At 38.5% G+C, this 16,941-nt stretch overlaps 1 protein-coding gene across 1 annotated transcript; it reads left to right on the top strand.

The window, feature by feature from the left end:
- The first annotated feature begins 1,558 nt into the window (after window positions 1-1,558).
- Window positions 1,559-11,216, top strand: LOC140852068 (ent-kaur-16-ene synthase, chloroplastic-like). The gene is made up of 14 exons (XM_073244801.1): window positions 1,559-1,709; window positions 4,981-5,033; window positions 5,113-5,398; window positions 5,486-5,666; window positions 6,799-7,016; window positions 7,112-7,232; window positions 7,319-7,416; window positions 7,519-7,736; window positions 7,857-7,969; window positions 8,048-8,146; window positions 8,238-8,453; window positions 8,551-8,692; window positions 8,771-9,016; window positions 10,832-11,216. The coding sequence occupies exons 1-14, from the start codon at window positions 1,583-1,585 to the stop codon at window positions 11,153-11,155; spliced, it is 2,442 nt and encodes an 813-aa protein (XP_073100902.1). The 5' UTR covers window positions 1,559-1,582; the 3' UTR covers window positions 11,156-11,216.
- The last annotated feature ends 5,725 nt before the right edge of the window (window positions 11,217-16,941 follow it).

Below are 16,941 nucleotides of genomic sequence, written 5' to 3'. Positions count from 1 at the left end.
CCGCAGCATCTCCATCTATTTATCCGGCCGGCTTCTCCCCATCATTCTTCAACGAGACGTATTGCCGCCCCCGTGAGAAGTTGGTAATGTTTCTCTTTCATTTTTGTCCCCTCTCTCTTGAAATGTTTGATTGTTAACTGGATTTTATGCCTAATTAGTAGTCGATCTTTGATTGAGTAAAGGAGAGGGGGGGTGAATGTATGGATATAAAATGCTTTCGGTATGCTTTATGAATATGTTCCTTCGCATTACCATTGTCAAATTGAAGTGGTCCATATCTTGTGATACACAAGGTATTGCAACTGACATGCATGCATAGAGTTGGCACCTTGTCGGTGCACGACATCATAGCATGACTGTCATGATTGTCATTTGAATCCCTGCTAAAGCAAGCTTAGGTTGTCATATGAGGGCATGCAAGCAGCAAGTTTCGAGCTTTCAAGCAGGTATGTATAGTTTCTCAGCTTTTAAGATAGTTTCTCCTCTTTTGAGGTTGATTAAGCCAATGAGACACACAAACACACAAATATGTGTCTAGAGAGTATTGAGCCAAGAGGTGCTATTGTGGCTTCAATCCTACCGGTGCAAAGTTCATGACAGACATGGTGTCCGTTGGTCATGTTTGATCTACAACATTTGAAATAACTAGAGGCGAGAGAGCATCTATGTTGGATGTCCCTTATATTTATACCAAGTGGAACAACTTTAATAGCATGATTAGGGGCAACGCCAGGATTTACATTATATGAGGTGCCAGGGGGAAGAATTTTCAACGATAATAAATTGACGTAACAAAAATATTTATTTAGTTTAATTGATAATAAATTTATAAAAGATTAATGTTAGACATCGTGAAGGAGGTTAAAAGATATAAGGGAGTTAACAATAAGAGCATAATATGAGTATGAATAACAATGTGAGGTTGACAGAGAGACGTGCTTCTCTGTGGCATCTAGTATCATAGCAACGGTAGATTATATTGAAAAACAAAGAAGACTCCTTATCAAAAGAAACAAATCACAAAGAAAACAAAGAGGAATCATGAGAGAAAAAAAAGCAGGGCCTCACTAGGATGATGCACATGAAAATATACACATACATACATATATGTAGGAACAGGGAGATGAGGGGTTACTTCTACCATGAGTTTTGGGAAGATAGAAAACGAATACCTCCTTTTTATCTTTACGTGCAATATTCTCTCACACTTAGGAGAATATATGAATGTTTTAGTATATTACCATTTGAAGCAACATATTTTTTGAATGATAGTCCAGTTTTGAAAAAAGTCATATATGATTAATTTCCAAAATAATATTGTGTAAAATATGATGCATGACGAACCAACGCTGATATTTGGCGGTAAAGACCCTTTATTTCATTATGATTGAAGTAGTCGGTCTTCCTTTGATCGGATTGACACGATTCTCCATATTTGTATTACTATCTAAATCATTACTCACAGCTTATGTTTTGTTTCTCCTCCTTTTTTGTTCCACTTTTCTCCCATTTATTTTTATCTTTTGATTTTTCTTGTCATGTCTCTCCCTCTTCACAGTCACACATCCCAAACTATAGCTAAATGGCGATGCAGTTTCCGTCTCTTTTTGTCCGTAGTTCCATTTGTGGCATTGGATATCCAAATATTTATATGCCTAGTTTGAGGACCACACATTCCACAAGAGCAGTTTCCAGTAAAGGTCTTGCAGGTACGAAAAGTTCCAAGCAGCTTCTTTATTTCCACTTAGTCAAATAAAATGATATGTACAAGGCCTTGGTTCCATTAGTTCTATTTTTAAAAGATCAGCAAGCTTATGATTCTATGTTTCATGCTATGTTTTTCGGGGTAAGTATCTTCCAAGTAATATTTAGATAAAAAAATAATTTAATCATATTCTTTTATACATTGAAAATAGTTTGAAATTTTGTTATCTATATGTTTTTTTTGTATTACTAGTTTTTTTGAAAAATTGCTAAAATCTATTCATATTTTTCATAATTTTTTTATTATATAATATTATTATATATAATAGTATAATATGATAGATCATATTATAATATTATGATAATATAATATAATATAATGTATTATTATAATATATTTATATATTATATTATTATATATTATTATATATTATAATAATATAATATATTTTATATACTAATATATACTAATATAATATCATATATTATATTATATTATTATATAACAATATATATTATGTTATATTAATATAAGATATTAATATTATATTATATTATATTATGTTATTATATGTTATGATACATTAATATATAATATTATTATATTATATTATTATTATTATATATTATAGTATAAGATAATATAATATATTATATTATATTAATATTTTATATTAATATAATATAATATAATTATAATATATTATTATTATTGTAAGATTAAGGGTATATTAGAAATGAATCGAAAATATTATTTTTTTGGTTGATGAAAAAATGATTTAGCTATCCTCTATGTAGATAAGATTTTTTTCCATTTGATGGATAAATGCTATCTATAAAAAAGTAACTTATCTATCTTAAAAAGTGTGAGAATATGGGTAAGTTGTTCAATAAAAAGTTGATCAACTTTCTCATCATATTTATCCACAAAAGAACAAGCTTTTAGTTCTTATTGTAACTTTTTATTCGATAAATTATAGTGTTATATGTCATGCCCCAAATTCGGAACTTAATACGGTCATGCTATCGAGAGGTACCATCCTCGATAACACGAAGCCTATCAATCATAATTAGCTAAAATCCATCGTAAATAAAATACAATAAGAGGTTTAATTCTATTATTCATTAAGTAAATAAATCAAGATTGGTTCAGAGCATCTAAATCCAAAATCATATGTCAAACCTATATCTCAAAAATTCATCAATAGTTGATTATAAGTCTATAATTATCTCATAAATTAAGATTCGGCTATAAAATCTTTAAGCTTATTAGTGTAGACCCTCAAGCCTCAATCATCCTTCATTCCTAACCATATTCATCTGGATGCAAAAAAAGAAAAAGATATGCGCTACACTAACTCAATAAGTAGAATCTATACTTTCTTATCGGATCAAATATAAATTTTTTATAATAATATAATATTTAAAAAATAATAAATATTATAAAATAAAAATTTTATAAATATATAATAAAATAAATCATAAATCAATCATGCATGCATAAATTATGAATATTTTATAAATATGATTCGTAAATTATTCTTATCAGCTATTCGTGTCATGTTTTAAAATATTACTTATAGATATTCATAATATGATCACTTTATATCCATGATAGAGCCGTCATCGCAATCGATAAGTTTCATAATTCGTATTCATTATCAACTTTATACCCATTAGTAGAGGGCCATTTGTTGATTGACCTCACTTTCGTAAGACTGTTATAGCTATTTAAAAGTCTTTAAAATTTTATATTTTTTCTTAAAATATGTATATACATAGATGACAAAATAATAAAATTTATGTTTCATAAATATGTTATTTTCATAAAATATATTTATGAAATCAATGATCATAATAAAATATATCTTTTTATATCTCATATGCTGGTTTTTATTTTATAAAAAAAATATGATTTCATCAACCACAGATCATTTACATGAAAAATAATATAATTTAAAAATAAATAAGGTGCATGAGGTCTATTTATCTCATTCACTCTAAATCTTCAGACTTCATTAGATGAATTAAGTAATCCTATTTAAAATATTAAGTTATTATTAATCTTTTTTAATTAATTAAATAATAATAAAAGAAGATGGCTAATCAAGTGATTGCGATAGATCACTCGGACTCTAAATCGATTCGGGATCATTTTGTCAAAGTAACAAGGATCCCTAGAATATGAAAATGAAATTCTATCATAAGATGCATCTTTTTTTAGAGAGATAAAATAGAAAGAATTTTTGTATCTCTCAAAAAAAAAATCTATGATCAAGATAATCAATCAATAGAATTCATCAATAGTAAATTTTAAATATCTAGACATGATCGAGGCGGGGTTGGCATGGATATCAAAGCAAGTCAAGATCTTTTGAAAGGAACACCTTAGATTCATACTGGGGGCCCGGATCAAATAGGGAGAAATTGAGCGGATGGAGCGAGACCAACACCTGAGAGAAGAGGAGAGAGGGACCAGAGAGAAAATTCTCTCTCTGTTTTTCTTCTTTTTTTCTTTTCTTTTCTTTTCTTTTCTTCTTCTTTCTTTCTTTTTGTTCTGCCTTTATCTTTGGCCGAACGGGGGAGAGTGGTGGCTACTGGCTCATGCTCCGGCGAGGTGTGGCGGCACGGCCGGAGGACCGTCAGTCACGGTCGACGATGGGCAGCAGTGGGTGGCCGGCGGCGAGGGCCGAATGGCGGCAAAATCAATGAAAAAAGGTCAAAAACTGGGGACTTCTTTATGGCGGATTTCTGGCTAAGCCGGCGGCCGACGGTGAGGTCTGGGGCCATGGGGAGAAAGGGGAGAGGGAAGGGAAGAAGGGAGAGGCTTACCTCGAGCTCCAACGACGACTTCACTTCGATTTCCAGCGAGCACAAGCAAGGGAGGCTGCGGCATTTATGACTCCTGGCAACCACTTGTATTTCTTAAAATTTTATTAAGATAAAAAATGAAAAAAGAGGTGAAGAGTAAAGAAAAGAGAGACGGGGAGGAAACACCAGTCATGATTGATTAACAACTCAGACACATCAATCGTAATAAAAAAGAAAAAAGGGTAGCATACTTCTTTGATTGCTTGATAAAAGCAACAAGTGTTATACCATACACTGTTAATTGTTTATGCTAATATTTTGTTTGCAAGGCAGCTCTATCAGTAATTATATCTTTTCATTTTTCTCTTTCTCCCCCAGTGATTCAGTTCTATTCATTTTGACCTTTGATTTCTTATTTTCTAACTGATTTCCATATTCTTCTTGATTTTTGTTTTACTTTGGCAGCAAATTTGGGTCATGGATTGAAGAAGAGTAGAAATGTCAATATTCCAATTCTGGTATGATGCCAATTCTGTGTTCTTGTAAATCTGATAAATGCATTTGTGCATGAATTAAAACTTTCAAATCAAATCATAGGGCGCTGAAGTATTAAAGGAAAGAATCAGGGAACAGCTACCTAATGTTGATCTTTCAGCTTCTTCATATGACACTGCATGGGTAGCTATGGTCCCCCTGCCAGAATTTCCTCAGTTTCCATGCTTCCCAGAATGTCTTGCTTGGATAATAGAGAATCAACATTCTGATGGCTCTTGGGGAATTCATGGTCACCATCCCTCTCTTGTCAAGGATGCTCTCTCTACCACACTAGCCTGTGTGCTTGCACTAAAGCGATGGAATATTGGTGAAGAACATGTCAGAAGGGGTATCTTCAAAGCACACAAGATCGTATGCTCTTTTTTTTTTTTTTATTGCATGCACATTAAAACAGAACATTATGCCTCAAACGCAGGGCTCCACTTCGTTGGATCTAATTTTTCCTCTGCCATGGATGAGAAGTTGCATTCTCCTATTGGCTTCGAGATCATATTTCCTGGACTGCTTGGTTATGCCATTGAAATGGGTTTGGATCTTCCTATCAGCCAAAACGACATAGATTTTATGTTTCACATAAGAGATTCAGAACTACAAAGGTTTGTCGTTCCCTTGCTCATCTATATCTTAGGATTCTCTTGATGTTTTCCTATTTTTTCTAACCAATCTTCTCATGAGAAAACATGTATACTATAGCATACTACATTCCAATTTGGTAATCTCATTGTTCATCATGTTGCTCTAGAATCCTGTGTCTCTGTGAAGTCGCTGTTGCTATGCATATGCTATGTGCATGTGTCCTGTAAGTATTTAAACAATATAACTGGACAAGATATATGCATATTCATATTTGTAGATTTCTTCTAATATATTATAACAGTTTGAGGCATGACAATTTTAATTCATAATCACATCAAAGGAAGTCTTAGCTACATAGATTGCTTGGTTTCAAGACTTTTGCAAAGAATTGGATAGGTTGGATAATTGCATCATGGAAATTGCAAAATGTAGAATTAGATATTAAGTGAGGACACTAGCAAATAAAAGGTAGAAAAGATGAGGATGAAGATTGAGAGTCAATGAGAATTGCCAAGTATCAAGGGTCTTTAGGTGGTAACCAATAAAATATTTTAAAAAAATTCTTTGAGAAAGAATAAACTTGGAACCATGTTCGTCCAATGAACCAAAACAAGACAAAATGCTGGTTGGAGATTTAGGTTGAGGAAGACATAATCAAATAACTTTTTAGTTTTTTGGGTACTTACTGGCACGGTCTACAAAGCTATACCAGTGCATTACCGGTTTGGTATGCACCTCATACCAAGATAGGCTCTCAATATTTTTCTCATTCCAAGTCATGCAACTTCCAAAACCAGGCAATATGGGTTGGTACTGAGGAGTAAGAGCAGTTCCACTTGGTTCGGACTGGTACCCACAGTTATGAGTAGCCATAAACTACTTCATATCTCGTGCAGCTTTCTAGATTTTATTCCCAATGAAGAATCACATGGAAAATCCTGATAACCTTTGTATAATACATACAGTTTAATTAATTCATTGCATCGAACGGTCTTTAGAAAGTAGCATAACATTCTATTGGAGTATCACCATAGCCTGATTTCTTAATTATGCTATGAAATTCTTAGTACTTATATCATCTACATCTTTTTGATTATCACATGTTTGTCTTCTGTAGTTGCTAAATAGTAAAATTCATGTATTTTTGTTCAGGGTGTCTGAAAACAGTTCTGAGGGAACGAAAGCCTATCTGGCGTATGTTGCAGAAGGATTGGGCAAGTCACAAGATTGGCATCAGGTTATGAAATACCAGGGGGAAAATGGATCACTGTTCAATTCACCTTCCACAACAGCTGCTGCACTGACGCACATATACAATGCTAAAGCCCTTGAGTACCTGCGTTCGCTTCTACAGAAGTTTGGCAGTTCAGGTAAATGCCACTGTTTTATTATTTTGAAAACATTATTTTGTTAATATTTCAGACTTTTGAAAGGCTGAAACTTTTTTGCCGTTGATTCCATACAGTTCCCACTTCATATCCTAGCGATATCCATACCATTCTTTGTGTGGTTGACAAAATTGAGAGACTTGGAATCGCTCGACACTTTAGTTATGAGATAAAGAACATTTTGGACAGAATATATAGGTAGGGAGCTTAAAAAGTGCCCTGAAATTAAAACATCTTATAGCACCACCATTCTCATTACAAATCTGACTTCACCTATAATTCAGATGCTGGTTAAAGAATGATGAAGAGATCGATGCAGACATGGCTACATGTGCCTTGGCATTTCGTCTGCTGCGTATGAATGGATTTGATGTATCATCAGGTACTTTCCATTTTTAAGCCATAGGGTTTTGGATTGTGGCTACTATGGTGTATCCATCTATCTTTAGTGTTGGTTTAATATATATGCTGACATGTGATGCAGACGCCTTAACTCGATTTGGTGATGCAAGCCCTTTCTTCAATTCAATCCAAGGACATCTGAAAGATATGAAAACAGTTCTAGAGTTATACAGGGCATCACAAACCAAAATCTTACCAAATGAGCTGGTTCTTGATAAACTAGGCTCTTGGTCAAGTAATTTTCTGAGAGAGGAATTATCGACCAATTCAGAGCATGGACTCCAAGTTTTTTCTCAGGAGGCAAGTTTTTGATTTGAGCCGATAAAAATTCAATATATACTTGCATGTTCAGAATAGAATATTTGTATACATCTGGAAATAGCAATGAAAGTTTCCAAACTCAAATTCTTATCATCTCAGGTGGATTATGCACTTCAGTTTCCCTTTTATTCGAACATGGATCGCCTAGAGCACAGGAATTATATCGAGAACTTTAAAGTTGAAAACTTTCAGGTTCTCAAAACATCGTATATGTAAGTAATTATTTTGTCTGGAAAGAAATTCTTGTCTTGCATTTGCACTTATGATTCATGTATCAAACCATTTATCAGGTCTTCTGGCATTGATGACAAGGATCTGTTAGAACTGGCACTGGAAGATTTCAATTTATGTCAGTCTATATACCGCGAAGAACTCCAGCATCTTGAGGGGTACATAACACCCCCTCTCCTCTTTTTTAAGTGAAACACAAGCCTATTCCTTTTCTTAGTTCCGTGTATGCTGATAATTTTAATTGAACAGTTGGGCCAAAGAAAACAGATTGGATCATCTAGAATTTGCTCGGCAGAAAGAAGCATATTGCTATTTCTCTGCTGCAGCTACGTTATTCTCACCTGAAAGTTCTGATGCTCGTATGTCATGGGCCAAAAATAGTGTGCTAGCCACCGTCGTCGATGACTTTTTTGACCGTGGAGGATCCATAGAGGAATTGGAAAATCAGATATCATTGACGGAGAAGTATGACTTTCTTTTGCCCCATTGGTCTTACTTTAGTGCTTGATCTAAGTTATTAGGTGTATAGATGATCCTGCTCTTTTCCTCAAATCTCTAACAGGTGGGATGGAACTCATGAAAAAGAGTTTTGCTCCGAACAAGTCAAAATTATCTATTCTGCTATCTACAGTACAATTAACGAACTCGGAGCTAAGGCATCTGCATTGCAAAAGCGTAGCGTCACCAACCATTTAATTGAGCTTGTGAGATCTTATGTCACAATTCTATTTTCAGCTAAGTATATTTGAGGGGGTTGTAACATTTGGCCTTATAATTGGCAGTGGCTTACTTTGATGAGAGCAATGATGAAAGAGGCAGAGTGGGCGAGGACCAAGGCAGTGCCCACTGTGGATGAATACATGGCAACTGGATACATAACATTTGCTTTAGGACCCATTATTCTCCCGGCACTCTATTTTGTTGGACCAGAGCTTTCAGATGATGTCATTGGTGATCCCGAGTATCATAATCTATTCAAACTAGTCAGCATCTGTGGGCGTCTCCTTAATGACGTGCAAAGTTTTGAGGTAATATTTTTGTTTTTCTCTTCTATGTTCACTATATACTTCATTGAATGAAATATCATGGTCTGATTGCCAAAGAGCTATTCCCGCGTGGACATCATACAGGATCTTCAAAGATGACAAATCTAGGGAGTCAAACTGGTTATGCTTCGTTCAGCATGTCTTCTTAACTTGCATGCATGAGCATTCTTATGTGCATAATGCACTTGAGATAATCAAGCCTTCGAGCTTGTTCCCTTGTACATTTTATTGGATTCATCCTTCCTATTTATCTATTATCTCCCATCCATGTTTAAGTTCTTTGACACAGATTTCATTGTCACATTTCATCACAACACCTCCATTTAAAATTTTCTGGTTTCCTTTCTCAATTCCCCCGCATGCCGAAAGAAAATGTCTGTGTATGTACATGTGAGTGCACACAAACAAATAATAATCAATAAGATGTATGCTATCAGACGACATGCATTATTCTGTTTATCATTATGATTTATGGACATGGAAGCATAGGTTTATGGTCAACCAATAGATGTCTCTGATTTTCTATTTCAAGGAGTTATTTCAGTACGGTATGCCCATACTATCCAGCATATATCAGTACGTAAAATGCTGCTGCAGATAGATGCTCAAAGATACAAAATAAAAAATGGTTCTTGTTAAAGATTATATTTGATGATTTTCTATTAATGAAAAAAACTAGTTTTGATCATTTAAAATATATATTCTTTTTTCATATTTTGGATGTGCATTTTGTTTAACTGTGCACTGTAAAAGTACACATTCTACACCACAATGACAGTTCTAGGCTCCAACAATCAACAATAATATCATTTATGAAGCAAATTTTTGCAAAATTAACTTTTTAAATATTTTGGATATGTAAAGCATCATAACATTTATGTGAAAAGATACAAATTAATACTGATGATTCTTCAATCACCCATCTTCCTGAGATTTGTTGACATCTTGCTTGTGAGGCCTCAAAAAGGATTTGTATAAATAATGCTATTTATTTTTTTTAAAATTTGCACTTTGTTTTGATATAGAACTTTCTCCATTGGACTACATGGCTCTTAATATTCCATCACCAAATTCCTTGAGTGTATCTAGCTTGTTTCTATCAATAAGATCATTTAACATAAGGCATATTTGCTGATTGTTTTAGATGCCACTTTCACACATTAATGCCTCTAAAAGCTTGTCTCATCATCTACATCCGTAAATTCGTAACCTGTGGATGTTGCTCCATTTATTTCAATGCTCTTCAATGTTATGGACAAATATTGGAAGAAAAAACATGTGTACTTACTATTTAGTATAGGGATGAACTTGATGAAGGCGAAATGATCAAGCAACTGTTGAAATATTGAGAAAGTAAGGAGATGAGATGAACATAATAATGAACAAAATTTTTGAACAACACTATTTATATTTTACTTATAAATAACCTCTCCTTATAGCCTCAATTGTTAGTTTGTCCTGCCCAACAGTGATCACTTATGTTTCATATTACCAAATAAATACCTCCTCCCTTAAAGAGCAAGATATCTCAGCAAATTTGATGGTGTTTTTTCTTTTGATAACAAGGACAAGCCAAATAGCTCAGGTAAAATGCAATAAAGTCAGATTTCCTCCTGGGAGTAAGACTAACCTCAAACTTACCATATTGTCCACTTAGTAGTTTTCTAGTTCTATGTAATGTATTGCTTAGGGTGATTGTAGCTTAACATATTAGTGGAGATTAATATCCTTGCTATGAAGCTCTACCTATAGTTGTGGATTGATAATTTGTTTTGAAACTAATGAGCATATTGGCAGAGGGAAGGCAAAGAAGGAAAATTGAATAGTGTGTTGCTTCGTATTGTTCATGGTTGTGGTTCCACTTCTGAAGAAGAGGCTGTTAGGGAGATTCAAAGCATAATTGACTCTAGCAGAGAAGAATTGCTGAGACTAGTGTTGCAGAATGAGAAAAGTGTGGTGCCAAGAGCGTGCAAGGAACTATTTTGGAAGATGAGCAGAACGGTGCACCGTTTTTATATAAAAAATGACGGACACTCATCACCAACGGAAATGATTAGTCCAGTGAATGCAGTGATTTATAAACCGATTAAAGTTGGTCATAATTTTTCAGTTGTTAATTGATAAAAAGATTTATCTACATTTATAGATCTATAATGTAAAGGCAAAAGAAATTTTGTGTTTAGACATACTTCAGTTCTCTTTATTGAATGGAGTGATCCGGTGAAGATTCAATTTGACCTTCGATAGAATGTGGTGGCGTCATATTATCTTTTTATTATGTCATGATGCTGGAATATATATCTGAGCTTGAATATTCAATAAGCCGCTCACCACAAACTGTTAGTATGCATTATATCTTATATTTATATTTTATTTATAATATATAAATATAAGATGTAATGCATACTAATATTATTAGTCTTCATTCTTCTTTCTTTTTTTTTTACTTTTCTTTGGGAGCCGCTTTGGACTCCATACGGCAAATGAGGTTATCACAAATATATTATAAATAAAATATTAATATATTTATAATTCATAGATTTTATAAAATTATATTTATTAATCTTATAAATTATTAATTTTATAAAAATATATTAATAGTCATTATATAATTAATATTTTTATTTATACTTATAATATATTTTTTATTGATACAAATATTTATTTTGATTGGAAAGAAAATAAGAAAAATAGAAGTAGTATATTAAAGCCCTGGTTCCCCTTTTCCCAGGAATTCCAGAGAAATAGGAATAAATAAGTGAAGGAAGAGGGCTTAGCCGGTGGTTTCGGAGGGAAAAAGGGGAGAGTGCACGAGCAAGAGATGAGCCGGTGGATGAGAAAAAAAAAGAGGAGATGGGAGGTGGGGCGTTGGGACGAAGGTGAGACGAACGAGAAGACGTGGAAGAGGGATAGGGAAGAAGGGAGGCGGCGCACCGCTTTGGCGTGGGCGGAAATCTGCGAGACAGCAAGGAGAAGAATGGAGGGGGTGGGGTTCGATTTCTGAGAAGGGAGCAGTGGCGGCCATTGCCAATTTTGACTTAGTTGGGCTATGCTTTGAAGAGTAGTGGAAACTTCGAAATTTCCACTTGCCAGCTTTCATCATTTTGTCATTGATAGGAATTTGGCCATTAGTTTGGAATGAATGGACGTCCAATTGGAAAAATAGAATGATCGATGACCATAAGACCTATCCATTCTTTTCAACTCCGTGTAGTTATAATCTACCGCCTGGTGTCCGTAACGAAGGAGGAGACCAATCAGTATGCACGTTTCTTTGACGAGCTGCTTCAATGATGTGAGAAGAGACTCGGCAGTCAAGTAAGGCTTTTCCATTTGGGGAAAAAACGAAGGCAGGCTTTGAAGTCACGATCAGGTAGCGTGCTTGCTGAAGCATTGTTGACTTTGTTGCATTTGGAATTGGCAACATGCACGTCAGTCCGAACTCGGAACTTTGAAGCATACATGTCTACTGTTTTATTCAATTTTTGGAAAGTAGGTGGCACCTGCTTGAGCTGATTTTGAGAATTTCAAAATCAGTATGCTAAATTGAAGCTAGACTAATGTTACCCACCGAAACCGTGGTATATGAGAGTGAGCTCAGACAAAATAGATCCTACAGTTACTTAGAAGGACTGCATGGTTGTTAAGAATTTAGACCACATAGATCCTCTAGTGCCGGGTCATAGTGGCTGTTAGAGTTTCCATATAAAATATTACTAGAAAAAATATATCAGTGATGCGGAGAGCCTCATTGTAGGCAAGAATATGACAATGTGGATAGCTCGGTTATAGATAACAACGTGATGCTGTGGATAGCCTTATATCTTGGGCGGAAGCATGCTACTATAGTTTATCAATCACGGACTAGAGTGTGATTATGACTGGTCTAAAATTATAATAAATAATTAGAAATTTTTGATGTACTAACTTGAAAATATTAATTTGTTGATAATAAAATATTTATTTAACACTATTAAGAGTAAATATTATCCATAACACATGATTGATACATCGAGTTCATTGATATATGCAACCACAATAGCAGAGTGAGATATAACTTTGGATGAACAACCCAAGCTTGATTGATTATCTTTATTTTGATCAGACTTTAGAGGTTTGGTGGGACAATTTGGAAGGATATTGCCAAGCTTATGGTAATATTGTCACTCAATGATAGGGCAATTTGCAAAATAATGACCATATTTATTATAGTTTTTGCAGCATTTTTGCCCAGAACTTTTGTGTTGTTAAGGATGAGAAGCACCGGCAAGAACAACATCTTTAACCAAATCAAGTCAGTTTAGATCCAGGGCATTTGATGGCTCTTAAAATGAAAGTGCTAGCAGCTACATCGATTGGATGGTTGATTTTGGTGAAATGATATGACGGTCTATTTGGTGGAGTGATGCATGCAGTGATAGCACACGTAGCATCGGATGGAAAAGTAGTAGAAATCCCCATTGTTAATAGAGACTATACAAATGGTTGGAGAGGTGAATCTAAGATAGACTTCTTCAAAGGCTAAAGAAAAAATCCTAAGAGAAATCGATTGTGTGAGATGTCGAAAATGCAAGCTTGAGAGGGATCAGACAGATAAAACAAAATAATTGATGGGCGGATGACATCTCATAAGAAAGGAGATGGCTCTAATACCTTACTAGTAGAAAGAAACAATAGAGACAGGAAGAGGGAGAAAAAGGAATTTGAATTTCTATTATATCATATTCAATTCGGTATATAGATTCTATACCAAAAAAAATAATACATACTGATACAAAATCAGGATAACAAATATATATAAAGTTGAATAATTTAAGTTATTAGAAAATCTAATGTAAGTAGAACTTGTATTAAGTGCTTATTTGATTTTGAATAGGAATCAAACTTTATGCCTATTTAAAGGGACCTCTCCTAAGGTCCCTAGACATAAAAAATCAGCAGCCCTACGCCCATCAAGGAGAGCCCCACGCCCTCTCTTCTCCCTTGGACGTCCAAACGCCCCATCAATTTGGGCGTCCCTTCTTCCTCCACGTCCCAAGGCTTTGGGCATCCCCTTTTGTGTTGGTTTCTGGTCCATGATAGCAGCATAATCAAGAGAAGAAAAGCAAGAGAAAAAGAGAAGAAGAAAATAAAGGAAAGGATCAAAAAGTTGATTGCGATCCAGGTTTTGTTCAGATTCGCAGGCTGAATTTTTTTGAAGAAAAAAAATCAATTTTAAGAAGGCTATTCCAGACTGATCCTGAATGGATATCTGTAGAGGTCGGGTGTTGGTGCAAAAATCCGCCTGCGTCGGAGAAGCTGGAGTCGAGGGAGTCGCGGTCGCCGCCGGGACCTGCAAGAGAGTCTAAACCGGAGGTGGGGTTGCTCCGGCAAGACCCTCCGACGCTCAAGTCAGTTCTCTGCCTCAACAAGAATGGAGTGCTCGAACGAAAATTTAAGCAGAATTTCTAGGTAAAAATGAGAGCTTAGAGAATAACGTATCTGGGGTCACCCCTTTTATAGACGGAGGGAGCAACAGACTGATAGCAATGTTTGTAACCGTCCGGCAGTGGGCTGCCCACGGTTAGGAGGAGTTTGTTGCGAAGAGTAGTGGAGTGGAATTGTGGCTATCACCGGGACATGCCACGTGGAGTCTGTCGTGGGGGGTGGAGCGGCGTCCGTTGTCGCGACTTGCCAGAGGATGGAGGAATCGCATGGTATCCATCGCAGGAAGTGGAGCAGGATCGTGGCCATTATTGCGGTCTGCCAGGGAGTGATGGAGCCGCGCGAAATCCGTCGCAGGAAGTGGTGCAGAGTCGTGGCCGTTACTGTGGCCTGCTAGAGGGTCCAGGCCTGTCGGTCGAAGTCTGGCTGGAGTGTCTGGCGGAGAGGGGTGGCTAGTTGCCCGTCTGAGAGGAGATCGGAGTCCGGCTCTCGTGGGAGTTCGGACGAAGTCTTCCTTCAGTTGAAGTCGGGGATGAGGTCCGGCTCCCACGGGAGTCCGGACGGAGTCTTCCCGCAGCTGGAGTCAGAGACGAGATCTGGCTCCCGTAGGAGCCCGGGCGAAGTCTACCTGCAATCAAAGTCAGGGGCGAAGTCCGGCTCCCTTAGGAGTCCGGACGAAGTTTACCAACAGTCGGGGTCGAGGATGGAGCCCGGCTCCCGTAGGAGTCCGGGCGAAGCCTTCCAGCAGTCGAGGTCGGGGATGAAGTCCGGACAGAGCCTTCCTTCGGCAGGAGTCGGAGACGAGATCCGGCTCCCGTGGGAGTTCGGACTGGGTCTTCCTGCAATGGGAGTTGTGGGTGAAGTCCGGCTCCCGTAGGAGTCTGGACGAAGTTTACCAGCAGTCGGGGTCGAGGACGGAGCCCGGCTCCCATAGGAGTCCGGGCGAAGCCTTCCTGCAGTCGAGGTCGGGGATGAAGTCCGGACGGAGTCTTCCTTCGGTCGGAGTCAGAGACGAGATCCGGCTCCCGTAGGAGTCCGGGCTGAGTCTTCCTGCAATTGGAGTTGTGGGTGAAATCCGGCTCCCATAGGAGTCCGGACGAAATTTACCTGTAAGCGGAGTCGAGGGCGGAGCTCGGCTCCCGTAGGAGTCCGGGCGAAGTCCGTCTGCAGCTGGAGTCGGGAACGAGGTCCGGCTCCCGTAGGAGTCCGGACGGAGTCTTCCCGCAGCCGGAGCTGGAGACGAGATCTGGCTTCCGTAGGAGCCCAGGTGAAGTCCACCTGCAATCAAAGTCAGGGGCGAAGTCCGGCTCCCTTAGGAGTCCGGACGAAGTTTACCAGCAGTCGGAGTCGAGGACGGAGCCCGGCTCCCGTAGGAGTCTGGGCGAAGCCTTCCTGCAGTCGAGGTCGGGGATGAAGTCCGGACGGAGTCTTCCTTCGGCCAGAGTCGGAGACGAGATCCAGCTCCCGTAGGAGTCCGGGCTGGGTCTTCCTGCAATGGGAGTTGTGGGTGAAGTCCGACTCCCATAGGAGTCCGGACGAAGTTTACCAGCAGTCGGGGTCCAGGACGGAGCCCGGCTCCCACAGGAGTCCGGACGAAACCTTCCAGCAGTCGAGGTCGGGGATGAAGTCCGGACGGAGTCTTCCTTCGACCGGAGTCGGAGACGAGATCCGGCTCCCGTAGGAGTCCGGGCTGAGTCTTCCTGCAATTGGAGTTGTGGGTGAAGTCCGGCTCCCGTAGGAGTTCGGACAAAGTTTACCTGTAAGCGGAGTCGAGGGCGGAGCTCGGCTCCCGTAGGAGTCCGGGCGAAGTCCACCTGCAGCCGGAGTCGGGAACGAGGTCCGGCTCCCATAGGAGTCCGGGCGGAGTCTTCCCGCAGCCGGAGCTGGAGACAAGATCTGGCTCCCGTAGGAGCTCGAGCGAAGTCCACCTGCAATCAAAGTCAGGGACGAAGTCTGGCTCCCTTAGGAGTCCGGACGAAGTTTACCAGCAGTCAGGGTCGAGGACGGAGCCCGGCTCCCGTAGGAGTCCGGGCTGAGTCTTCCTGCAATTGGAGTTGTGGGTGAAGTCCGGCTCCCGTAGGAGTCCGGACGAAGTTTACCTGTAAGTGGAGTCGAGGACGGAGCTCGGCTCCCATAGAAGTCCGGGTGGAATCTTCCCACAGCTGGAGCTGGAGACGAGATCTGGCTCCCGTAGGAGCCCGAGTGAAGTCCACCTGCAATCAAAGTTAGGGGCGAAGTTCGGCTCCCTTAGGAGTCCGGACGAAGTTTACCAGCAGTCGGGGTCGAGGATGGAGCCCGGCTCCCGTAGGAGTCCGGGCGAAGCCTTCTCGCAGTCGAGGTCGGGGACGAAGTCTGGACGGAGTCGGAGACGAGATCCGGCTCCCGTGGGAGTCCGGGCTGGATCTTCCTGCAATGGGAGTTGTGGGTGAAGTCCGGCTCCCGTAGGAGTCCGGACGAAGTTTACCAGCAGTCGAGGTCGAGGA

This window comes from Elaeis guineensis, chromosome 10 (assembly GCF_000442705.2).
Source record: "Elaeis guineensis isolate ETL-2024a chromosome 10, EG11, whole genome shotgun sequence".
NCBI classification, from domain to species: Eukaryota; Viridiplantae; Streptophyta; class Magnoliopsida; order Arecales; family Arecaceae; genus Elaeis; species Elaeis guineensis.
This window is presented reverse-complemented; position numbering and strand designations above follow the sequence as displayed.